Below are 27,004 nucleotides of genomic sequence, written 5' to 3' on the forward strand. Positions count from 1 at the left end.
TATATATATCTGGGCTCCCCTGTGGTGCAACAGAAATGCATATGGCCTACTGGCGGAAGAAGGGAGATGATGCCAGAGCCAGTTAGGTCACATTTAACAACATGAATGCACAGATTTCATTCACTCATCCTTAGTAACTGCCTGGTCGGGTTGGTTTAAATTAAGTTTGTTTAAATTTTGGGAAAAAAAGAGCCAACAAAAAACCTTTAGAAAAATCTCAAGCACGTACAAACAGGATAGATATAGATATCTATCTATATAAAATTTTATATACATATATTAAATAAATAAATAAATAAATAAATAAATAAATAAATAGATAGATAGATAAATAAGACACCCCACGCAGTCCGTCCATCCATTCATTTTCTATACCGCTTATCCTACAGAGTCACAGGGAACATGGGGCACAAGGTGGGGTACACCCTGGACAGGGTGCCAATCAATCACAGCGATTCACACATCCATTCATACGCTTCAGACAGTTTGGACACGCCAATAAGCCTAGTATGCGTCTTTGTATTGGGGGATGAAACCAGACTACCCGGTTTGTCCCCAATAGTCTTTTCTAGTGTTTCAGGATAATGTATAATGGTATGGGGGGGGGGGGGGGGGGGTTTAGGTCACAGCCAGTTCAGATTAAAATCCAGATACAGATATTTGCTGCTCTAAGCAGACACTGATACAAGCAGTGTGTTACACACCTAATGTGATGAATGCTTCATGTGTCTCAGAGGTTAGCCTTCACCCCCCAAACCCTTGAGCACCTGTACACTTGCTGATTCACACAATTATCCAAATAAGCCAATCATGCAGCAAACAGCACAATGGGCTTCAGTTAATGTTCACATCGGACCCCAGAGTGAGAGAAGTGTGATCGCAGTGACTCGTGATTGTTGGTACCAAACAGGCTATTTTGAGCATTTCAGAAACGGATTTTCACACACGTCTACACATTACGGTGTGCGAAACAAAAACCATCCACTGAGTCACAGTTCTACAGGCTGAAATGCCTTGTTGAGAGAGGTCAGAGGAGAATGGCCATGTAGGTTCCAGCTGACATGAAGCTATCGGTAACTCTTTAAAACCGTGTTAAGCAGAAAGGCATCTCAGAATGAAACGCGCATTAAACCATGACACTCATCGCAGTGTTAAAATATCTGTAAACGTCTCTCCCACATATAGACGTCACAAGAGCTGGAACAGCATGGGACCTTAAGTAACGTCAAGGCACAAAAGCAAATCCTTTAAATCCAAGCAGAATAAATAATAAATTATGCTTTGATGTGCCATGTTTGCTCAAGGAGGCAAAAGAATGGTGTTGGAAAGGCAAACAGCCACCACGTAGGCTTCGTTTACCCTACACATATGCCATTTAACCACAGGCCATGAACCGATGCTCCTTAAGAACGTTTACACACCCTCACTGCTCGGTAGCTGTCGCGTGAAATGGGAGCGCTAGCTAGAGCGGGAAATGGCAAATGAACTAAATGGGAAAGGTTAAGAATTGGGGGTTTATTTTTGCTTTTTAAGGGCTTGGATGAGGTCAGCCATTATGCAAACTAAAACAAGCCATATATGACATAAGGGATTAGGCGCTACAATAGACCGATGAAGCGCCATGAAAACCGGCAAACAAACCTGACCAGTGTGAGAGATGTGGCCGTACTCTCAAATGAAAATGGAAAAAGCATGCCAGTAGTATTGCTTAAAATAAATAAATAAATAAATAAATAAATAAATAAATAAATAAATAAATAAATAAATAAATAAGGGCACATGGTGGCTTAGTGGTTAGCACGTTCGTCTCGCACCTCCAGGGTCAGGGGTTCAATTCCCACCGTGGCCCTGTGTTTGCATATTCTCCCCGTGCTGCGGGGGTTTCCTCCGGGTACTCCGGTTTCCTCCCCCAGTCCAGACATGCATGGTAGGCTGATTGGAGTGTCCAAAGTGTACGTAGAGTATGAATGGGTGTGTGAACGTGTATGTGATTGTGCCCTGCGATGGATTGGCACCCTGTCCCATGCTCCCTGGGATAGGCTCCACGTTCCCCGTGACCCTGAAAAGGATAAGTGGTATAGAAGATGGATGGATGAATAAATAATTTTTTTTTTTTTTAAACCACACACACACAAAAAACACCAACTCTTTGTTCACTCATCGTAGAGGTCTTTATTGATTAAACTGGTTAAAGGTAGGTCTTCCTAATCGATCCACATTTTTCAGTGAATATCTAAGAATGAGTAGAAACTCATACAACAGCTCAACATAATCATAACTCAGACTCTGTATTCACAAAAAATCTGATCATGCCACTAAGAGTTGCTCCTTAATACCTAGTCACATCATAGCTGAGAAAGAACTTTTACTGCCACTTAGGACGAATAAATGATTTATAAGTGGAGCTGCTACAATAAATGTTGGAGATAATTTGATGTTGAACATCACTTGTGGATATAGTGTAGAGTTGTGGTCACCTCACCTGTGGAGAAGTACACATCACTTACAACTCAGTGGAAAAAAAATAAATAAATAACCAAAAAAAATCAATTAAATACTACTGGAGCTAGATACATTACCTTTTTTAAAATTTGTTGTCAGTAAACAAATCGTACACATGAACGTCACGGTGCTGCTTATCTCTCTGCCAGCAGCTGTTTAAGACAGTGTGTGTTGTGTTGGAGAATTAGAAGTCCTCCAACGTACCCCTGCGTTTTCTCAAGCTTAGGACCAGCTGTTAGTGCTAAAATGCTTTGTGAATTTCTCCTAGTCATCATTTTAGGATAAACACACATTTTCTAATAGATTCGCCTGAAGTGATAAGTTCTGGGATCTTTTCACCCTTAAGATTCCTTATAAATTGCCCAGATTTTATTTTAAAACACCAGCAGCAGCAGCAGGACTGCACATATTAGATTTCATAACTTGTGTTACACCGAAATCAATCAGGCAGTGATGGCTCACTATTTACGGCTCTCGGCCAGTGACAGGAAAATTCAAGGTTCACAACACGAGTTCCAGTAACATTTGCTTTGTTTGCTGCTTGGTTAAAGCAGTTACCTTGTCATTAGCCCCCTTCTCCTGTGTCGAGTGTGGGGTACCGTCCTGTGCAGCGAGTTCTGGGCCTGAAGACGGCTGTTCTGAACATTGGACATGATGCCTGGGAGACCTGCAACAGACAGACACGAGACTCAGTAACAGGGTAACCACCTTCAAAATGATACGTACAAAAGATGATTAAAAACTACAGAGGAAGGCATTTAGTGACCGTCAGAAAGAAAGTCATCTGCCTGCTCAAAGCTACAGACCTTTCATAGGTTCTGCAATATGTCTACACCAAAAACCTCCAGCACTGCACCATTATTTTCATTGTTTAACCAGGTTTAGCTTTAGTAAACAGACATTTCGTGAGCTGTTCTCCTTTCTGAAGGAAATTTCTACTGCCCTGAAGTGGAATTTGAATGGTGTCATTAACCAAGAGACTCCTGAGTGGTGATACAGAAAGATTAAACATGTAATAGTAATTTATTTTTCTTACTTGTATGGATAACCTGTAACGTATGTATACAACTATATTATATTATATTATATATTATATTATATTATATTATATTATATTATACTATTTATTTATTTTATTTATTTAATTACTATTACTATTATTATTATTTTTATAATTATTTTTATAATTATTTTTATTATTATTTTTATTATTATTATTATTATTATTATTATTATTATTATTATTATTATTATGTGGCTGAGAAAACCCATTTGGAAAAGAGACTTCTGGTCTGGAAAGGTTGTTTGTATTTGAGTGGGTCTCTTGGTAGTCATTTTTATAGGGCCTACTTTACAGGTCAGAAGAACCTGGGGGCAGAGCTTTATGAACACGAGCAGGAATAGGGATGTGGGCTCCAAGAGTAAAAAACAAAATTAAAAAATTTTTTTTTAAAAATCTAACCCACTAATTAAATCAGTCCATCCAGGAATTCGCAATTTTGGGGACACAGAAATTCAAAAATAAATAAATAAATAAATAAATAAATAAAATATCAGACGTGTATAAACTAATCTATAATCTGTTTTTGATAGATTTTTTTTGCTTTTGTACTTTTTTTTTTTTTTTAAATAACGCATGATTTTTATAAAGCTATATAAAACAGATCGGTATGGAACATGAATGATCAAAAATTTTTCTGAACATTATAACTACGTTGAACAAGAGAACTAGGCTGTAATTACGTTGACTACTTCACATGTAAAATATGTTGCAGTACATTCGTCTTGCGCTCTAAAAACATTCGCATACGAATGATGCGAATTGGGACGAAGGGTGTGTCTCGTTATCCATGACATTGTTAAATCTCCGGCTCTCAGCCCCTCACTGAACAGAGTACATGCAGAGAGGTGAGAGTGCAGCAGGAAAGCAAGACCTCGTGCTTGCAGGACAGTACTGGTGATATTTGGAAAGTTGCTAAGGTTTGTTCAAAAAGTTGCTAAATTTGTCGCCAAGCGCCTTTTTTTGCAAAAAAGTCGCTAAAGGGGTCTGAAAAGTCTAAGCTGGCAACACTGTTCTGCACTGACCGTGAAATAAAAGGCAGGCTAGGCTCCGCCTCTCCCCAGCAAAAACAAAATCCAGAGGGAACACAGTTTTTCCTTTACACACGTTCTATTTGAAAAGCAGTAAAATGCACAGTACACAAATGATGCCCCGTCACTGTTCTTTATCTTAAAACAATTTGCGCCCCCCCTTCCTATCTCTCCGCGCCCCCTGGTTGAAAACCACTGCTTTAACTCCAAAATTTATTAACATCTCTTAAATATTAACTTGTATAGACTTCAATCAAACTGAGACCCTTTTCAGCACTGTAGAGGAGAGCTCACAAGACCTTTCACCGCTCCTTCACAGCTCCTTCTATCGAGGCAAAATTACCCGGATCATTTAAAGCACGAGAAGAAAAACAGCGCACAAACTGGTATCACATGCACGCCACACGTAGCTGCACCACCCTATTTCTATCTGTTGTCAGTACGTGATCTGAGGATTAACACGCTACCGCTCCACCACTCTCGCGTCTTTAGAAAAAAAATATATCGTATGAGTGTGAAGAACAGCTGGGACTTCTGACTGTCAACTGATACACACAGAGTTACTCGAGAACTTCACCTTGAAATCCGGCGTCCAACCTGCACACACGGAGGCAAACGTTAGCATGCTGTCAGCACCGCAGCCTATATCAAGCGCATTCTGCACGGATGCTCAAATCACTTTGCTTCCATCCGGTAATACAACAGTTTACTGTAAAGTCCTTCTAATAACTAAATCCAGGACAAAGTGAGCATGTTCATGTTCAGTGCTTGTGGTATGCTAAGCATTAAAAGCTGAAGATCTCCATTTTTAGATGTCATGTGTTGTCCCTAGACAAAAGACAGCCAAGAATGTTTGGCTGCTTGCTGTGATGACTTCTCAACTCCGAGAAACGTGAGACCATCCATGCACAGTACTCAGAACACGAGCTCAAGCGTCAGAAAATAAACTGCCACCTAAAAGCACACGTTTCACCAAGTAACAACGAGGTACATTCACATGTGTGTGCGCTATACGCTTAGGTTTCCATCCATTTGCCTGTTTTTATTCAAATTGTTATTCAAATTGAATCTTCCCAAAGTTCCCATATACTAAAAAATTTAAATGCCAGATTTTTTTTTTTAAATAAAAAACAAAACAAAACAAACAAAACAAAACATATGGGAAACTAAGCATGAAGCCTCTCCAGATACTGTAAGCAATAAAACACTGTGCATCCAAAAAAAAAAAAAAAACCCTTCATGACAAGAAACATAATTAAACTAGAATTTTCCCACGAATCTCTCATGAGGGCTCATTACAAAAGTTAAACAGTACACTGAAGGCACTCGTCTATTCTCAGAAATTATGAATGAATCTTAAATTGTAAAAATCTATTTTTACTTATAGATAAAATGATTAGCATTGCTTTCTTTTTTCTTTTTAGCCTTTTCAGCTTAAATACTGTGATAGGTTTCCACGATATGCAGTTCAAAACAAAAAACTACTCCAATTTAAAAAGGAAAACTTTCTTGAAGTATCATGTGATCTTTGTGTCTGGTCATCCGCCCGTAATCAGAGTACTCAACTACGTTCTAAATGCCTGCAGCCTTGCTTCATTTGGCCCACATGAACCTGGAAACCGTTTTCAGTCCATAAAGGATTTCAGAAAGTTTTCTGTAGCTACGTTTACATGGACGGCAGTAATCCAATTATTGACCTTATTCTGAATAAGGTGTTTGAGTCGCTTTTAGAATACTCCTTTCATGTTCCTGTTTTACATGTTATAGATCATAGATGGATTAACGGCACGTCATTACGTCACCACGCCACGCCGTCCGACGTTCCCTCCAGAATTTCACGTATCGACGTACAGTTCGTCTTCGTTATGGTACCGTATACAGTTTTGAGGGTTCGATTTTTCATTTTACGAACGCTTCAAGTGCAGTTAATTATTTGTCATGCTATACGTGCAGATAGACGATTGCTTGAGGCCGTGGGCTGCGTCCAAAACCACGTACTTACCTACTATATAGTAGCTGAAATTCATGTATTTCGCCTACTATATAACGGGTAAGTATTGTCCTAAATCAGATTAATATTTCTACTATTTGTTGTCCATGTAAGCGTACTATGTGACTGTTGCGACCAAAAATGCTTGATTTTGCTGGAGCCTTTTTCAAAATTTGTGATTCAGCTTGCAAAGTTTTTTGTGCGGAAAATTACTGGAATTACTGAAATAGAAACTGCACAAAATTGTTTTGCACGGTCTTTCACAGTGATGTTTGTTGGTAAATGAGAAATTATGATGTAATATATGGCACAATCTTTCACCAAACAAGCTTTCCATGTTAATTATGCTGCCTTGTAATTTTACAGTTCCACTGTATTTCATGGCACTCTTATTAACAAGTCCATATCATCTCAGTTGGAATGATGTTAATCTTGACCGGTTGTTGTTGTCATCTTACAAGCCTCGTCAAAACTTCCGTGTCATGTGTAACCTAATGTACTTATGCAAAACCACCACTAGTGACGAAAAAAAAACAACTAAGTTTACAACAGGAAGTGTTCGCACTTTGATTATCAGCATCATGTACATGAACCTCATCCGTATCTCTCGAGTCAACTGCTCTCACAATGGTACTGAAATAATCGCTGATTCATTCAGTCAGTTCTGTTGGTTGTCTTTATTAAACCATTCAAACATTTCTAAACTTCTTCCATTGTTATCGGGATGACGATGGGACAGCGTTGGGACGGCGTAGGTGGACTGCGGAGATGGACTGCTGGTATCAGACTACAAACTGGATTGATTGACTTGAACAAATCATGATATTATTCACTGTGTAATGAAAGCACACTTAGCTAGCAAGGTGTTAGACATCTTTAGGCAGACTGCCTGTTTAAATGACTGTGTTTGACTCCTTAATAAATCTTTGTAATCTTGCCTTAACTGTCCTCCTGTATATACACAAGTACATTTTCAGGTCATATTAGTGAAGCACATTGGTCAAAACCACATATTTTGGGGTGTTTTTTTGTTTGTTGTTTTTTGCCAGAATTCAGCCACGGCGACATGCCACAGGTTTTCAGACCGCAACACATGCTGAACTGTGGACAGTGAAATGCATCAGCAATAATCTTTAGAGAATCTGGGTTACGTGCATGAAAGTTTGCTCAAATTTGGTAGCCAAACCTGGTACATGTACACCGGCGTATTTTTGTGGCGGTCCATGACGTCAGCTTAGATTTAGTTCTGCCACATCAAAAGTCTTTCATTTTTCATCTTTAAAAAAAATTAGCATTTCTATATTTATAATAAATATCAGACTTAACCCCAGTAGATCCTGGTTTATTGAGAAGCAGCCTGGGGTAAAAGCTAAAAATCTTCCTCCTGTACAGACATGCCCAAGTTCGCGTGTGAGGAAGCGCTCAAATCTGATTTGTAACTGTTCAGCTCTCAAATGAGAGGGGGGGGGATGTTAGCTGGTTTCCTGGACCAGCAGAAAATGTCAGAGGAAAAGAGGTAAGACAGGATTCCAAATAACACTTTCATGCTTCAAGTCGAGCACAGGAGATCTCGTGTGACACTGGGGTGAGCTAATGGGCTTTAATGAAGCCAGGCTAAAAGCTCTCTCATGGGTTACTTTTCCAACACTACAGCAGTCAGTCAGTTTTACAACCTCTTCAAATTCCACAATGCCCCACAAACTCAACTTGGACAGAACCATGAACTGCAGTCACAACTCAATTCAATGCACCGTACTGGCTTCACGATTCGATTCTCAGAATATTTAACAAAATGTTAACGAAGAAAAATTATGACTGAAGAGACTCCTTTTTTCCATTTCTGAAAATAAAATGCAAAAACAATGTGCTTTTTTAACTTCAGAAAACAAAAATCAAGAACTGCTATGAACAGAGGTTTAATATTGTAAACAAAATGCACTTCAGGTTCATCATATCTTAAAGATGCATCAATTAATTTATAAAGTCTCCCAAAAATTTGGTTGAAGAAACAAAGTCCAGGGAAATGATCGATTCAGAAATAATGAGCTCCAGAACAGCACGAGTCTCATTTTAACCAGTACTAGAGCTCCAAAGTCGGCTAAAATGCCCGTAATCAACTCCTCAGGAAGTGTAGGTCACAATGGTGCGGGGCTGGTGTCATTTTACAGCTGTTGAAAAGGCTTTTTTAACCCGGTATAATGTAGTCACGTAAACGTAACTTATAATACATGATCGCCTTTGTGATCTGAAGCAATCATACGCTCTATAGATGGTGTAGACTGGGACTCAGTTGTTCACATTTTTGCATCGTGATGCATCATTACACCACGATTTGACAGCGAACAAAACTGCTTAGTAAAGCCACAAACATTTGTCTATTTCATCTTAAGATATGTACGCAGGTCTTTTTACAAAAGGCTCTAATTTCTCTCTTAATTACTGGTGTCCTCTACATTGCATTCAGACTTCAAAAAGAAGTCAGCCCCTGAAGGCCAGTCAGCTGGGTTGAGTCCAGATCCCAAACCCAGGCAGTGGGGCAGAACAGATGACAGAGCACTTCACAATAAACGATCGAGATCAATTAGCCTGTTCTCTATTTGATGTGGCAGATCTCTGGGTTTCGTGCCAGAGTTTATTCTGTGGGTTTGTCCGTCTGAATGGATTCAGATAGGCCAAGCACAAAGCAAAATCCCTCCGATATTTCCTGTTAGCTCTTGCTTTGTTCAGGGTGTCAAACCCACCACCGATCCAGACAGATGAGTCTGAGCCATGAACAGAAAGCAACGTAAACCTAAAAGTGATAGTGGTTTAAAAATGTGGTATGAAATTCTAACGCATGCAAACATGACAGGGCATGCTGTTGTAGGAATATAAACCAACAACAGGGTGATGCGTGAAGTTGATTATTTACCTACAACAGCATGCCCAGAAGTGTTTTATTCCTCTCATCAACACAGCGACTTTTTTTTTATTTTTACCAAAAAAGTTCAGGCTTACACAAACACTTCCTAAACTGTATAGTCTGATTTTGCCAAGAGCCCATCAGCTCATTAACCACGTCATCATTTCACTTCTGGCTTGTGTCTTGGGTGATGACCATAAGTGGAAAGCTCAAACGACCACTGGAGACGCACATGACCATTTGTGATGTGAACGCAAGTGTCACGATGCAGAACAGAAAGCAACAAAGGCTGGCCTAATTGGCTGTGTTACTACCCTAACTAGAAAATAAATACCAGATCAATACCAGACTGTAACAGTTCTTCACCACTAGGCTACTGGATGCATAAAGTAACTTGTTTCATCGTTCACTTATAAATACCATTACCAGACCACATTATTGAAATGTCTGTCAGAAAAATCCCATACAGGTACATGAGGCTGGATTTCTATTTCGTTTCTACTATTAAGACTGATGTAATGTGCGCAACACTCTTCTTCCAGCAGAAATGGCTAATAAAATCTGATTGCAAGTGGAGACGCATTTAAAATGCCTGGGACTAAACGCTATGCGTGTCCAACTGTCCACCTGTTCCCGACTCGCTCGAGACGGATGTGAGTAACTGGTGTGAACAGGTCCTAAGAGTCATTTATAACACAGAAGCCTCCTTTAATGCTTTACTAGCAAAGAGTAAGCAAATATGCCAACAGAAGCTAATGACTAAGTACAAGACATGTCCAAGCACGAATAAGTAAAGTAGTACTAAATTTGTACTTCGTGTTGCAGGGAGATATTTTCATCATTAATTGCTGAACAGACCTTGATTTAATCCTTCTAGGTCATTCATGCATGTGAACAGAAAGGAAGAAGAAAGAAGGGGAGGGGAAGAAAAAAAAAAAAAAAGAAAACACTGCACTTGCTTGGTTGGCAAGTCATTAAAGTTTGGTGTCTTCATGTCCTCCCACAGACATCCTTGAAAAACACTGAATCTCGGCCAACAGCGTGCTCTTTAAATGTCACAAGGAAGTGATGTCTCGTACAGTGCTCCTCGTTTTATATACCACACAAGAGAAATACACAGGAAAAACAGGAAGAGGTTCCGGTGAGCATTTTGTACATTTTATACATGAAATAACGTTAGTTCAATTTGCATCTGTGCTGTATAGCCTTTGGATCCGGTTGATTTAGCGACACTGTATTCTCAAAGTGACTGAAATGGAGACCGAGTGCTGTTCTGGAGTGTGTACTCGGCCACGTGGCTGGGAAACAAACAGAGGAACAGACAGGCAGTGTGATGCAACAAACCTCGTGTTGGAAAGTAGGCCAGGGCCTGGGCCAGAGACAAATTATTACACTCCAACGCTGTCAAGCGGATAAAGGGGAAAAGCTAAATCCTGTCCGATGAAGGAAACAAATGGGACTTCAGGTCCATTCAACATAATCCTTCCCCTCTCACACAGCATCTCTGAGGCAGCGTGAAGTCAAATTCAGATATACAACATGTACACTGGTGTTACAGTGTTGGCAGTAGGTCAGACGAACGTTCACAGTTCTAAATCTGCTGCTATTAAAAACTTATTGGCTTGAATAGAGGACACTTGAGGATTATGCTGTATTCCAGAGATTCTCAACCTTTTGTAACTAAAGCCCCCCCAAGCCTCCGCCATCATGTGGCACCCCCCCATATATATTGTAGGAGACCATGTATAATGATTATCTATCCTATAACAAATCTAACTATCTATCTATATAACCTAATCTATAATCTGTTTTTGATAGAAATTTTTTTTTGCATTTGTACTTTTTTTTTTTTTTTTTTTTTTTTTTAATACTTTAAGAAAGTAGTTTTACCCTCAGTTTTATTTTGTCGCTACACGAAAAAAAAAGCCCTTTAGTGGACTCTGGCCCCAATAACAGATATGACCCAAGATTCAAAAGGTTTGAGGGGAAACACTCCAGACCCCAAGCTCAGTGGGATCAAGAGGCAGTGAAAGGAGAAAGCAGAGAGCACGAGGAATACGGCAACGAACACCAGCAGTGCTCTGGCTGACTCAAATGCTAATCTGACTTCCTAATCAGGCAATGCTTCAGGCAGCACGATCAAGATGGAGGAATAACATGGCCTTGGACTTATCAGTCTTTTGGGTTTCCATGCCAACCACTATTCTGAAGCGCTGTGAGAGCACAAGACAGGATTTCAGCAGTTGCCAGTGGATACACAAGCAGCCAGTCTATAAACGGGACAATGAGGGGTTATTTATAACCTGGGTTTATATCTACTGGTCATTCAGAGGAGCGCTTCCAAGAGGCGCAACAGAAAAGTGGTCATCTGGAGGTCACGAGTTCAAAACCCAATGACACCAGAGCCATCTGTGGCTGGGAGTCCAAGACCACAAAACTGGCTGTGCTCTCTGGGTGGGAAGGATGGCATACTCTCTCCCCGGTCAATCGGCTTGGACAAGATGCAATTGGTTGTTTTCACATGTCTCAGAGGAGCTTGATAAATAAGTGAGAATTTTTTATTTATTTATTTATTTTTTTAAATCCCAGAGATTCTGGGATAAACTAGTCCAATCCAAACAGAGCTTTAGAACACAGAAAACCACAAAAATGCAAAACAACTGCTGCATGCCCACATCCGTATCACTACCACATCTGTATTCACAACTTACAGTGAATGCAAATTTACTGCATACCAATCTAAACCAGTGCCTTCGCCCAGCTTCATTTATCTCCTTCCTTCTCCAGTCCACAACAAATGTCCGGTGGTTCACTTTTGCTGTGTGGGCCTCTGCTTCATCACTTTGCATGGACAACCCGTAGCCTAGCATGTTTACACTATGACTAACAATAGGCTCACAGCTCAGTGAGGTGAAAGCAGGATTACGTCATCAACCTGCAGTGCCGTGTCATTATGAATAACTGCCAACTGATGATTAAGTCTGTTAGGTCCAAGTACCAGTCACTACCCGGATCTACCCATCCGCAATCAGCTGGAACTTTTAGGATAAATACACATACTTCAGGCTCGCTGTGAAGGGTACTTCCTGTAGAAGATTAGGGAACTTTTATAGTGTACAGTATCACAAACAAAGCTCTGAGCAGAAAAGAGGAGTTGAAGCTACTCATAGGTTTCTTAAAGCAGCTTTAAAGAACCGACTGGAAACCAGCACATTCTATGCTGAGACATAATATTAAGCATGCAGTATGGAATATTAAAGACAACCTGAAGGAAAAATGGTCCGTTTTTACATTGCAAGTGTATCATCCTGGTCATGTGTCTCATCAGTATCAGTAATTTAAACGACTTGCTATTCCTTAGTGTTCCATTAGCATGCAACATCCTTGGCTAATCTCTAATGTCTGTCTGATCTTTAAATACTACCTCACCATGCACCAGCCACACTCACCATGCTATACAAGACGGTGCCTTCTGATTAAATTTGTACATATCAAGTATACGGAATTGCTTGCCATTTTTACCCCCAAAAGAGCCAACCAAAGCAAAGTCACATTACTTCCTTAGAAAACCTTTATTGAGCTTGAATAGGCTTATAAGATCACGTGCAATATGCAATCATCCTGTCCTGTCCGTTAACTATGACTGATTGACTATAGTATCGACAGGAAGTGGACAATAGTGAACCTGTGGCTTTGGAGGGGTGAAGGTCGCTGAGGGTGGCGGAGGAGAAGGGGGCGTGGCCGAATATACCCAGATCATGTACATGTTACAGCTGAAAAAATGCTGGATGCTGGTTATGAGGTGGTTGTAGCTGCTCTAGCATTTAGTCCATTTAAAAAAATAAAATAAAATAAAATAAAAAATAAAAAATAAAAAAAGAAGACGGGACTGTAAATAAACCTAACAGATTATTATCTGAAACTTAGCTCAGTATAAAGTTGAAATAAAATGATATAAACTACTCGTTTTGTCTACCATAAAGCTGTAGGCACCACATTTTCAATCAGACATTTTAAAAAATTTAAATAAAAAAAATCAACTTGATAACCATCAGTTTGCGAATCCTGATACTATTGTCAATCATCCCAAGCCTAACTTGGACTAAACAGACGTGCAGTAAATTCTCATGTCTAAACCACGTCCACCACACATTTAATTTAAATGAAGCTTTATAACGAATATGGAGATAGAGATGTAATAAAGAACAGTTCCACGGTTTGAACGCTGTGGGATTGAGAGGCAGGAGACTGGGAGAGTTTGATCAATGGCCTGAGGAGGAAACAAAAGATCCTCTAACGAGAGGAGATGGCTGAAGGCCTGCTGCCTTTTAAAGGGAATTAAATATTAAAATTATTTTCCAGAGGCTCTTCCTAGACGGCACTGTAGTACTGCCCTCACCCCTCAATTACTATCATGTTACCTTACACATGAACAAACATGTTTCTCTAATCAGGACTGTGATGTGCTTCAGTGACAGACATAAAATGTTTACCGTTTGTCTATTTTGCCAAGACGTCCTTCATTCGAGTTAACTTACAGCAGAATGGGCTTATGGACAAAGTAAAGAGGCAGCTGGAACACATGTCACTTAAAAGCATGACATGGTGTGTTTATTCTATCCGTATTTTCATGCATCACTCAGACTTTCCTAACATTTTCCCTCACCAGCTTTTATTTTAAAAAATTATGATGAAAACCACTTCTGGACATTCATGCTGAACTGGGAGCGTTCCCCCTCAAGACTCCATGTAGGTGTACTTCTGCTAACACAAAATAAAAAGGCCTTTCATTGCAACGTGCAGAGTCTCGTTATCCGACAATCAAATTATACTACTCACCAACTATTCGTTTGTTAAATTGAAAGCTTTAAGCCACAAATGTCTTTTTTTTTTTTACAAAATGCCTCGTGAACCATTTGTTCAGCAACTTCTATTTTCCACATTTCCACACAAAGTGAGCCTGCATTGCTGTCAGATAAACAAAAATGATTTTCATCAGTCACTGGACTTATCAGCAAACAAAAGTAAACTGATGCCCAAATCTACTCAGACCCATCGATTTGAACCTTTAATTTGTGGCAGAACAGCTTTCCCCCCCCCCCCCCCCCCTCCCTGTGTGCAGCTGCTGAGTTTTGGTCTGTCTAGACTAACTATCCCATTTCTACCAGTCTGCTATTCATAAAGATTATTAGGTCATAACTGCCTTTATACCACAACACTGCTGCATTTCCAATCTCATGGGCACCTAATAAAATCACTCATCCTAATATGGTACTGTTTCTGAAATAAGAACTTGTATGGCAGAAGTTGCCGTTTGGATTTCATAAGACGAATAAGCAACTACGGGACGTGCCGTTATAGAAGAATGAATCGCTTCATGTCGGCTTGAATCGCACCTCGTCACTGATCATTTCATTGATCATAACAACACCCTGTCGTGTTTTATTATTGTATTATTACATGAAGCTTAGGCAGTTAAAGTACTACCAAATATAAAGTTTAGCTTTGTTCATTTTTAATCAACTCCTGAACGTACAGTCTGACTGCAAATTCGCTTCAGTGAACGAGATAGAAATGGAGTTAAATAAGATACGATCTGTAAGCCTACAAAAGAGAGAAGTGAAAATCAAATGCCACTAGGCAAAAAAAAAAAAAAAAAAAAAAAGTGTCCGAGTGTAAAACTTTGCATTATTCAGGGTACAGAGTGGCGTGTTTTTACCATCAGGCCAGGAACAGGGACTCACACATGGCTGACTGCTCGTTATTTAAAGCTGGTCATCTTGTCCAGCTGAATGCTTTACTGAGTATATACTCTGTTTTCAAAGTAGCTAAAAAGGTATGAGCCCCATACGCTCAGAGATGGCTCAAAGTGAATAAAAGTAAACTGAAAAACGTTGATCTTGATAAAAACGCTGATGTTGATAAATGCGAGCTGAAAAACAGTAATTAAAACTTTTATTAAAATAAATGAGGACTTGGCGAAGTCACAAGTCTGAACTAAACACGAACGAGCGTCATGCGCTGTTTAAGAGATGAAGAAACTACGTCAATATCTGCTGTGACTAAGACAAAGCAGTTACTTTATATCGGTTACTTTACATCGAATGTCAATCTAGCCATTACGCCACTGTCTTGGCATGATTTTCTTTCCATACACAGACCAAAAAACAGCCGTGAGCTTTGAGTCTTTTCTTCCCGATCACTTTATGTCATCTTCATGACAGGCCTAGTGACGAGGTCAAAGATATCAGGCAAGATGAATGAAAACTAATGCTGAATAAAACGAAAAAACTTCATCTATCCATTTTCTGTACCGCCTATCCCAGGGGTTATGGGGCACAAGGCATGGGACATTCGGGGGGGCGTGTTTAGAGATGCCAATCAGCTGCATGTCTTTGGACTGGGGGGGAAACTGGAGTACCTGGAGTTCAGGAAACCCCTGAAGCACAGGGAGAACATGCAAACGCTGCACACACATAATGGAGGCAGGAATCGAACCCCCAACCCTGGTTAGCGAACATGCTAACCACTAAGCCGCTGTGTCCTGCTCAACTGACACTTATGACTCAGAATTTCGGATCTCTGACTAGGAAAAAACAAAGAAAACACCCTTTTTCAATCCGGAATCTTAGGACGGTCTCCTCAACTATGAGTTCAGCAAGTGACATCGAATCAACATGGCTGCTCACAGCATTAACAGTAAACACAGTAGCTCTTCTTACCTTTGAATGAGTGATACTTTGTCAGTCAATATACAGACACATTCTTAAATCTAAGACTGACCATCAACCACAGACAGCTGTCTCGCTTCTTGCTAAAAACCCTTATATATATATATATATATATATATATATATATATATATATATATATATATATATATATATATATATATAAATAACTAAATAAATAAAAACCCACAGACAAACACGATGGCGTCCATTGATTTGTAGCTTGAATGTACAGAGGTTGAAAATGACATCGTTCCGAGTTCCCGCTTCTGAGACAAGACAAATGCAGTGCTAAACTAGATTCGAGATCCCCCCCCCCCCCCCCCCCCCGAGAATTTGTACTTGCAGGCTTTGTTTTAACAAGGCCAACATGAGGAAGAGCACTGAAGGCAGGGGAGAGCGCAGATAACCACATGCTCCACTCATGGCTCGTGATTAAATGAAGGTCTGAGGTAAGCACACAGTGATGGTAAGAAATAAGAAAATGTGCGATCTACTCCGAGCTTGCAGACAGAAAGCAGAGGACTTCAGTCAGAGCGAGCCGAGATCTGTGGCAGAGCAGCACTACATTCTGGCCATAAGTGCAGGCTTTGTGTTTCTGCCTGACTCGGCTTTTCTTTCTCTCTTCAGTATTAGGACTGAACAGCGGATCATAGCTCTATGCGACAGCAACAGTTAACCCTTGCAGATACGACACAGAGAAGCACAAGCTGTATGGAGCTCTAAGAATGCTGGCTCATGTGGGAGGTTGGGCTGTGAGGCCGTGCTGATGATCACGCACTAACAGAACAAACAGTACCTTCAAGTGGACGTGCAGAGATTTGATTTATCGCTCTAAAAATAAGGATCGTGTGAGATTTGGATTCTCAGGAGATTTCATTTCAGAGATGTAATGCCCATTCGTGCTTGTTGAACATCCCATTCCAGATTGATTCTCCCTTTGTGTTATAATAACCTCCACTCTTCTGGGAAGGCTTTCCACTAGATTTCAGAGCGTGGCTGTGGGGATTTGTGTTCGTTCATCTACAAGAGCATTAGTGAGCTCAGGCACTGATGTTAAGAAGTGAGGAGGTCTGGGGTGCAGTCTGTGTTCCAGTTCACCCTAAAGGTGTTGAGATCAGGGCTCTGTGCAAGACACTCGATTTCTTCCACACCATGTCGTACAAACCATATCTTCATAGAGCTTGCTTTCAGTCCCTCCAGGATTTTCGGATCGCAGAAATTTACGCAAAACCAAGGAAATATTCGGAGGAACTGGCAAGTTTTCAAAATGACCACCGACTTGGGCCGAGACACGTCACGTCATGTCATCACAGCTCGCATTCGGCCAAAGCCCGATTTTCGATTCACGTGCGTCGAACAGGAGAACAGCTAAAAGGTCTCATTTACCAACAAACCATGAAAAAATCAATCACAATTTCACCAATGCAAGTAGTTTTCAGCAAAAAATTTAAAAAGATCGCCTCAAAAATGCATCGCAAATTTTGAGGAGGGAAAAAAAAAAAAAGCAGCAGCAAAAATTTTTGCCCGCAGCGATCACAAAGAGAAAGAGGGGGGAAAAAAACAAACAAACAAACAAACAAAAAACCCTCTGTTGCTTTGTGCACAGGGGCATTGTCATGCTGGAACATGTTTAGGCCTCCTAGTACTACTGAAGGGGAATTTTAACACTACAGCAGATAAAAACATTCTAGACACTTGTGTGCTTCAAAAGGACCACATATGGGTGTGCTGGTCGAGTGTCTACAAACCTTTCACAATATAGCATAATAAACTCTGAACATTCCTACAGCCTTGCTATCGCTTGGACTACTTTGAGAATTAGTGTGCGCCTTAACAAGATTTTTAAAGAAAAAATAAACAACACATGAATACACTAGATAAAGTCTGTATAACCGACCACCATACTGATTTTTTCTTCTTCTTGAGATGAGGCTTTTCTGCAAAGCTTCTGTTCTGACTTGTAGCAAGTTACAGAATTACAGAGTCTACAGCCTTCCTCAGTTCTTCTTGTAGCCAAGTTCCAGTAGAATTAACAAACAGAACGTGATTCCTGAGACTGTCTCACTATGATAAACAAACTGCGAGTTATCAACCAAGCTCACGTGACACTGAAGTACTCCTGTGAAACCCAGCCATCACGGGCCAGACGGGGGGTCCGGGAGGGTTTAGTAGTTGGTCCACATGAAGAATACCTGTGTGCGTGCGTGCGTGCGTGCGTGTGTGTAAAATAGGGTCTGGATGAGTCCAGATGTATGTATGATTTACAATTTAAAGGAGTTAATATTTCCTTTGTTTTGTGAAATGGTTTCGTCTGCTGCGCTTTTACACATAGAGCTTCGACATGAGCTGAAGGTTTCATTACAAATTAGACATTTTCTGGCTGCGAGTTTCTTTCCTTTGTGCAAGTTTGTTAAGATGTTAAGTCAGGTGCACAAAAAAAAAAAAAAAGGAAGCAAAAAGAGACTATATTTGTAATTAAAACTGTATATCAAATTCGAAGGGGTTATATTTGGATTGTGGGTTACAACTGTTTGTGTTTCAAAACGGCGTGTTCTTCAATTATTCGTCCTGGCCAACATGCACAATGGGGCCTAATTCTGTGCAATGTCAAGTTTTACCATCTTCCTCCTAGGGCTGGTGCGATATGACAAAAATAGATCACGATACTTTATACAATTCTACGATACAAGATATGAATGATGATGCCAAAAAAAAAAAAAAAAAAAAAAAAAAAAAAAAAACCCATGTTATACCGAGTTTGATGATACATTTCTTTAATGCCTACAAAGACAAAGATTATGTTTTTCAAAAGATCACGTCAAATCAACGGCATCCAATCGGTCCCATTTAATTTGTAATTATTAAAAACATTTTTTTTTAAAACATCGCCATATCAACGATATCTCTGAAAAGTGTATCGCAAAATCATTTATCAAGATATTATAATATCGATATATCACCCAGCCCTACTGCCTCCTGTAGTTTTTTTTTTTTATTATTATTTTTTAAACTGACCCCCACCCCAATTTATTCTTGGCCAACTCCCACCAACCAGCTCTCCCTTATCATACGAGAGCTAATAACTGAAGGGTAAAGACCTCCTCAGAGACGTGTGAAGTCAGCCAGCTGCATCTTTTTTGAACTGCTGCTCATGCAGCGCCACGAAGGCGGAGTAACACGTTGGAAGGAATGCACTATCTGCACCCTTCCGCGTACACGAGCTCACAGTATGCCAGAGATTGGCTAGTGTTGCTGTGATTGACAGGCGAGAGCGTTATCGTCAGGATTCGAACTCACAATCACGACGGTCAGTCACAACTCTGAGATCAATTTTCTAATGTAGATTCATTCAACTCTTGGACAGCTCGTCTGTATTTTGAATGACCTCTGAGACGAAATCCTGAGAGCAATTAACTGCTGTTTAATATAAACCTCAGGGGCGGCATCACTACTGCAAAAGTGGTGGGGTAAGATTTCCATCTGAGAGAAGAGCTACATCTGTCAAAACATCCAGACTGACTGTGTTTTGCTTTTAGCACTATATGGAGCCTGGGTCTGATAATACAACAAGGCACGACACACCTTTCAATGCACATCAGAGTAGTTTGTTTCGACCCCCACATGCTTCCTTTAGCATTTTACTCCCAGGCAGCTAATAACAGCAAAAATCTCATTCACAAAGTTAAATCGAAGACATGTTCACGGTCCACAGCAGGCTGCTTGTCACTGTAGTAACTGTCTGTTCCAGTAAACACTTCAACAGGCCTTACTTACTTTATATGAAGATCGTCATTTGAGGAATGTTTTTAGAATCTATTCAGAATAACCGATATGTGCAGGTCACGTAAAATATTACAACTTTAACGATGCTGATGCAACACACGATTATTAAGCGCCAAGCACTGTTGTCCCCACTGTTGTTACAGTAGATTTGAACAGTGCCAGGTTGAATGCCTGCTCACCTCCTCTGCTCTGCAAACCCTGATAAAATTAATAAAGTTTAGCTGTCAAGAGTGCAGGTTTCCACTCAAAGTTAAAAAGAAACCAGTAACGTTAACATTGTAGGTTCTGTAAAAACTGGTCTTGATAAATGAGCCCTATACCCAATGTGTCACAGGCAGGTTTTGAATCAGACATGTTCAGTCCTGGCTCGTTCATTCATTTCATACGTTCAGTCTTCACTTGCTTACAAACTGGGAATTTACTACTAAAGAACCTAATCTTAAACATCTGTTTAGAAGAAACGGGTTCCTTCTCACTACTAGTAGCTGTTCGAGTCGCCTCCGAACGTCCAAACGCCGCAGAATCAGCGCCGATGTTAAATTCAGAAACAAACCGAAGTCATAATCGTGCACGTCTACTTCCTTTAAGACCTTTACGAAGACGTGCTCGTGTATTTTAGGCTTCCAGTACATTTTCAGCAATCTTTTACGTGGTTCACTTTATTGAAGTGACTTTCCTAAGCATGTGATCAAAAAGTGATTCATCTTTCATTATCAGTGACGAGGTCTTGCAGTCCTGTTATGCAAATTTAAGAGGGCCCTTAAAACGTGCCCTTGAAATACAAATGAGCAAAGACGGGGTGCAGCTCTGTCTATCCTCTATAATTCTCGCTTTTAGACACCAGAGAAAATCAAACGATGTTGAGATGTTTTATTTAAAAAAAAATATTTAAAAAAAGGTTTAATTTTGAAGAGCAAAAAAAAGAGTCACAGCTCTGAAAACAATACTGAAAGTGAGCAGCGAGAAACAGCACACTATTTCAGTACCTCAACGAGTCTGTTTACTTCAAGCAAATGTCAATTCCCCAAGTAAATTTCTGTTCGGTATAGTTTCCTGTTGTACGCCACACACCAAAGCTTCTCCAAGTAGAATCAACACTGAGTTTCAGTCACAACAACAACAACAACAATAATAATAATAATAATGCATCTGTCTTGAGGCTTGTGGATGAACCATTTAACACCATTTGTATTTAATGCCGTTAATACAAACAACCCAAACTTCAAAATCAGCCATAAGAAGAAGGGAAAGTCCACTGAAAAAGACTAATCGCTTTCCTGCAGCTCTCTACGAATGTTGTGCACAAGTTAATATCGAGCGTTAAAATCTGCAGTCTGTCCACCGGGGACAGACAAAAACTTACATACCAGAAGTACCCCATTCATTCCAGCTTAAAATATAAAGGGGTTTCAGTACAAGTCCCAAAATTAAAGTTTGCCACAACAGTCAACAGTCTTGTTTTAACTCATTTAAGAGCTAATTGATAACAGGCTGGAAAATCAGTAGGTTGTTATTAGTTACAAACAAGTTCCCAAACTGAGTAAAAACAGGACAGCTGGATTTAAACTGACAGAAGCTCCTGGAAATCTGTTATAGCATAGGGGTCAGAGATTAGATTTTTTTGTTTTTTTCTTTATGAGTGAATTACGATTGCAGGGCTCACCATCAATCACATACATACATCTACATTATTATAATACTTTGCCTAAATAACCACAATTAAATTCAATGCTATTTTTTTTGTTTATCGCCGAGACGATATGAGGAAGAATCCTCGAGAGGAACCAGACTCAATAGGGAACAGATATTCATCCGGTGAGTGTGTGATAAGTCATTTCTCTTCTAGAACTGTGTACTACATGGTCAAAAAGTGCTAACTGTGTAACTAGGAAATTCATTACACTTGACGTTGGCATTATCAACTGCTCACTGACGGGAAATTGTTTCGTGGTATTTGTAGTCCCAAGTCATCATAGCAAAACCATTCATACCAACTGCAGCCCAGAGCTTCAAGGTCTCTAAGCGCAACTTTAAATCCCGAAAAGCAGAAAGGTTCTGATGAGAATTAGAGACGGTACTGATCCGAAACATACTAGATATCAAATGCTGCAACAATGGCAAAGATTGGAATCAGAAGTTTATTATTTTTTTCTGAACTGGAAATGTTTACATGTAAAGAGACGTGACCATTCTCCCCTTTTGTAGGATTGATTTTATTATAGTTAGGAATACGTCGCTGCATGCATTACATTCACAATGTAAGAGATTAACTCAGATGTGCTCCTTTTTTTAAATACAAAAAACACATTTTAAAGCTTATTGATTTATTTAAAAACTACTATCTGATGGGATTTTTTTTTTAATATATAAATCGGCCGATACTCAAACTTATAGAATCGTAAAGAAAAAGTGGCGTAGCTCCACCTCTAACGCAAAAATTTTGATCTCTCTGAATACCATTTCAGGTGTACATTTTTTTTTAGTAAAGAATAGATGCAATAAGTAAATCTGATGGTATGCATTTATATAACGTGGTTAAATATTTGAATAGTTGGGATAGTCTCAGGAACAAAATACGTCTGCGTTGGTTCACAGGGGGCTGTCGTTTGTGTGTACAGCATCACATTAAATACTTGCAGTTTATTATTATTGTTAATAATAATAATAATAATAATAATAATAATAATAATAATAATAATAATAAGTCCTAACTGACATAAAATATATAGTAACAACAATGTATTTTGCAGGAAGCTGCATATAAAGCTAAATACTTTTTTTTTTTATAAACATGCACACATACATATATGTGTGTGTGTAATATATATAAAACAATCAGAGTCACAAAACTGTATTTCTGGAGTTGTGCATCCCCGGCTGTTGAATGAGCATTGAAGAATGATCTCATAAATGTATTTGGATGATAGAAAGCTCAGGGTCACCGAATTTTCCATTTAAAATAAAGCCATGCGATGGAAAAATGATCACAGTCCATAGCCTACTGAGAGAAAATGATCAGTCCAGTTACATGACCAAAATCAGCCAATAGGCTTTGAGTAATGGCAGATGCCCAACAATTTCATTGTTAACTTACGGTCAAACTTCAACGTATCTCATTAGTAATTGCTCTCAGCAAACTTCAGTACTAGATCAAACAACATGGGTGAGTATCCTCAACAGACTGATAAACCAAAGAAGAGAGATACATGGAAGTAAGGTAGAAAGAGAACTCCCTGTAAATGACAGAATTGTGGCTAATACTCAAGTTGAGATTGATGTATAATGTATATTCTGTGAGTTTTCGGTATTTCAGTGATGACGCTCAGTCGAATAAATTAGTACAAGTTCATCACTGTATTACTGTGAATACCCACGAAAGAAAGATCAGAGCCCACGCGAGCATTTTTTCATGCTTCAATTAACACAATGTAAACACTAATGGCTGATAACTTTTGGTGTCTTCATAGACTATGAATAGGTCTAGTGAACACATCAAGATTTTCTCTGTTCTCAACTATTATGACATAAGCTCTGAAATTTTAAATTCAAATTCTAGAATTCAAGCACAATGTGACACTGATCATTTTATCATTGGTGCCTTCACACACACACACACACACACACACACACACACACACACACACATGGCTGTTTAAAAAGGATGTGACACTTGAATGATGTACTAACTGCAAAACAATACTTGAGTTTAGAAGTTAAAGGGGGGAGAAATCTCATTTGTGAAGATATATGATTGTGATGTTTGTGTGGGGGAAATGTTAAAAGCTAGGCTGAATAGACATTTAGTCTAGTCTACATTGCTGCTGCTCATTTTTGCAGTTGATCCTTGAGATTTCAGAGGAAATGAACTGCTCATTCAGCAAACCTAGTTTCAGTGGTAAGCATTAGTCAAGCATAGTGGCGTCCAACGACTAAAATGAGAAGGTTAACCGGTTTATAGTGTTTTGTTCGCCGAACGACACAGAAAGGGGCAGGACATTGCTCTGTACATTGTATACAAAACCCCTCAGTGTGTCTCTATCTGATTTACCCTATAGCTAGCTGTACATTAGCCGTGTGGAGCTGGATATAGAGTCCACACTGGGGCTCTTCTTTCAGGGCTTTCCCCCATTAAGAGAAGACTTTTATCAGCTAGACAGAGGGAGAGAACAAACAACTTCTCTCTCTCTCTATTATATATTTATTTCCCCCCTCAACGTTTCTCTGAACAGTCTGCTAGCTACGCATGAGGCTTACAGGCCAACAAACAACCATGATAAAACATACAACACACAGGTTAGCGATAGCACCTCGTGGTATCCATGGTATCAAAGTATGGTTAAGATACGTTTTTAAGAGTAATAATAATAATAATAATAATAAGAAGAAGAAGAAGAAGAATGTCATGTTAATAAAATAAGATAAATATGTAACATTAATTAGTGAACTCACCAGCACAGGAGAGCTACAGTGAGGCACAGCAACAACACACACAGCCTCTTCATTATCTTCCCGCGGGGACCAACATCCTCGCGTCTTTATTACCTCTTCGTTTGCACTCAACCCAGAAACAAGTTAAGCTTAATTTAAAAATAAAATAAAAAAATAAGTATAACTACATATACAGTGACAAGGGGGTGTGGGTGTTTCTCCCTGGACTGTATACAGCTCTCCAGCAGCAACCTACTCACGCCGTTGCTCGGCTGCTTCTGGTCCCCGCTCTGTCGCTAGGCCTCTTTAGCTCCTCCCCCTCTATAGTGGTGAGCCATCTGCACCAATAGGAATCGCGGGTACTGCTGGCTCCGCTCACACTGCAGGTTTTCAAGATGAGCTGGAAGTTGGATCACCGGCCGCGTCACCACTCTGATAAGCACCTTTCCGGACACGTGAGGGGTGTTACTGACAACGTTATAAACTCGTAGATACTGTACAGGTGGACATAAAGGACTGGAGTTTACTGAATGATGTAAGAGCGTGAGAATCAGAGCAGCCTTTGTTCAGGGCTCAAAGTTTATGAGTGAGATCCACTTCATCGAGATGCCTTTATGTGTCACATATCCCAGCTTGTTAGGAAGTTGAGGTCAGAGCACCTCTTGCTCAAAGGCCTAACAGAAGCAGCTCGGTGGTGCTGGGGCTCAAACCCACAACCTTCTGATCAGTAACCCAGAGCCTTAACCTAGACAGTATGTAATACCAGGAGCAGTGGTGCCCTGGTTACTGAACAGAAGGTCAGGGGCTTAAGCCTGTGACTAAATTTACATGCACATCCATTTCTGTTTAAAGTCTATATTCGGGTTGCAGCCATATTCCGAATACAGTTTTTATGTGCGTACGGACATCAGAATATTCATGTATACATGGATGCTGTAAGTATTCCTGAGTTGCTGATCGTAAATACCTAGCCTACAGCTAAGTGTCTGTTATCACCCACAATGCCTTGCACACTGAGCATGCGTATATATATATATATATATATATATATATATATATATATATATATATATATATATATATATATATATATATATATATATATATATATCTTTCCACTGGATTTTCTGAATAAGGTGCTTACATGCAAAAAATTTCCGATTAAAACAGGCATATCCAGGGGTGGAAATCAGAATTTGGGGAATCGGAATATTATCTTAATCTGAATCTCAGTACTAATTGAGATAATAATACTAGAATATTGCCAAATTCCAATTAATATCAGTGGAATATTGATGTGCATATTAACAGAGTCAGTGCGCAGCCCTTGAGCAAGGCCCTTAACTCTATTTCATCCAGGGGTCATTCTGCATCATGGCTGACCAACTTCTTGAAAAGCTGGGATATGTGAAAAAAGAATTTCACTGCGCTGTAATGTATATGTGACAAATAAAGGCTTCTTCTTAAGCACTGACCACCACTGTCATAATGTACAAGAATGCCTATTGTGTAAACCATCACAGTTTCCCAACCCTGGTCCTGGGAAAACAGTAAAGGCTAGTTTACACTACATGACTTTCAGCGTGGGCAGATCGCTTCACAGGTCACACACTACATGATCTGACGATGACTCTGTCACCTGACGACTCTATCTGGTGTCCAAACTACGTTTTGTCACGAAAACACATACAAGAAGTGACACAGATACATGACGCGAAAACCACATGTGAAACTGAAGTTGTTTATTTGAAGATGGATGTAGGACAGAAACGAGCTTTGCGAGCTGTTTGCGGGATGATTTGAGCTCCTGCCAAAGTCCAATTAAACTTTGCTCCATGACTTGTGTCCACGCTTTTCTTGTTGCCATCTTCTTTCTAGTGCGTCGTCTTCATCATCGTCTTCTTTGAATGTTAAAAAGTTGTACAGCTTCTCCCTTTATGCTTCTGCCATAAGTTTAGTGGGTTTCCTGTCCTCACGGTGACCTCACCCCAGGCCTTGCTCTGTCATTGGCTGTAGCTTATCACCACAATCACTACCAGTGACGACACTTTTCACAGCACAGGATGTGGAGTCGCCCGACAGCTCCAGATATTTAGCATGCCAAATATCTGTGTGGTGTTGGCGATGTGTCGGTTTATAGTATACAGTATATGTATACAGATACAGTGCTGCAATAGTGATCCTGCACGCAATTCTCAAAATGTAATTTATCAGTGGATCCGATATAACAAAAGGATAACCGATTATTGAAAAATGCTTAAATATCGGGAAAAATATTGATAAAACCAATAATCGGTCGATCACTAATTAGTGCATATGGAATGGTGAGCTTGCACATGGAAAGGCACTATCAATGCTGAAAGGTATATACAGGTTTTAGAGCAGCATATTCTTCCATCCAGATTCCATCCTATCTTTACTTTTGAGAGACTCTGTCGCTCTAAGATAGTCTTTTTATACCCAATCATGTTACTGACCTGTTGCCAATTAACATAATTAGTCACAAAATGTTCCTCCAGCTGTTTCTCTTTAGTAACACTTATTTTTTCCAGCCTTTTGTTGCCCCATCCCAACT

The 27,004-nt window shown here is 39.7% G+C and overlaps 1 protein-coding gene across 7 annotated transcripts in view; it reads right to left on the minus strand.

Annotated features, from left to right (window-relative positions):
- suco (SUN domain containing ossification factor) overlaps nucleotides 1-24,733 on the minus strand; it is a 53,662-nt gene extending 28,929 nt beyond the window's left edge. For 6 of the 7 annotated variants that reach the window (XM_053675636.1, XM_017456502.3, XM_053675634.1 and 3 more), the window contains exons 1-2: nucleotides 24,451-24,732; nucleotides 3,061-3,169 (exon numbers count right to left, since the gene is read on the minus strand). In XM_053675636.1, coding sequence (XP_053531611.1) covers nucleotides 3,061-3,169; nucleotides 24,451-24,503 — 162 coding nt within the window. In that variant the 5' untranslated portion in view covers nucleotides 24,504-24,732. Of the gene's footprint in view, nucleotides 1-3,060; nucleotides 3,170-24,450 lie in introns of all 7 variants that reach the window. The other variant, XM_053675633.1, reaches the window with a different exon arrangement.
- Between the last annotated feature and the right edge of the window lie 2,271 nt (nucleotides 24,734-27,004).

This window comes from Ictalurus punctatus, chromosome 25, assembly GCF_001660625.3.
Source record: "Ictalurus punctatus breed USDA103 chromosome 25, Coco_2.0, whole genome shotgun sequence".
In the NCBI taxonomy this organism is placed as follows: Eukaryota; Metazoa; Chordata; class Actinopteri; order Siluriformes; family Ictaluridae; genus Ictalurus; species Ictalurus punctatus.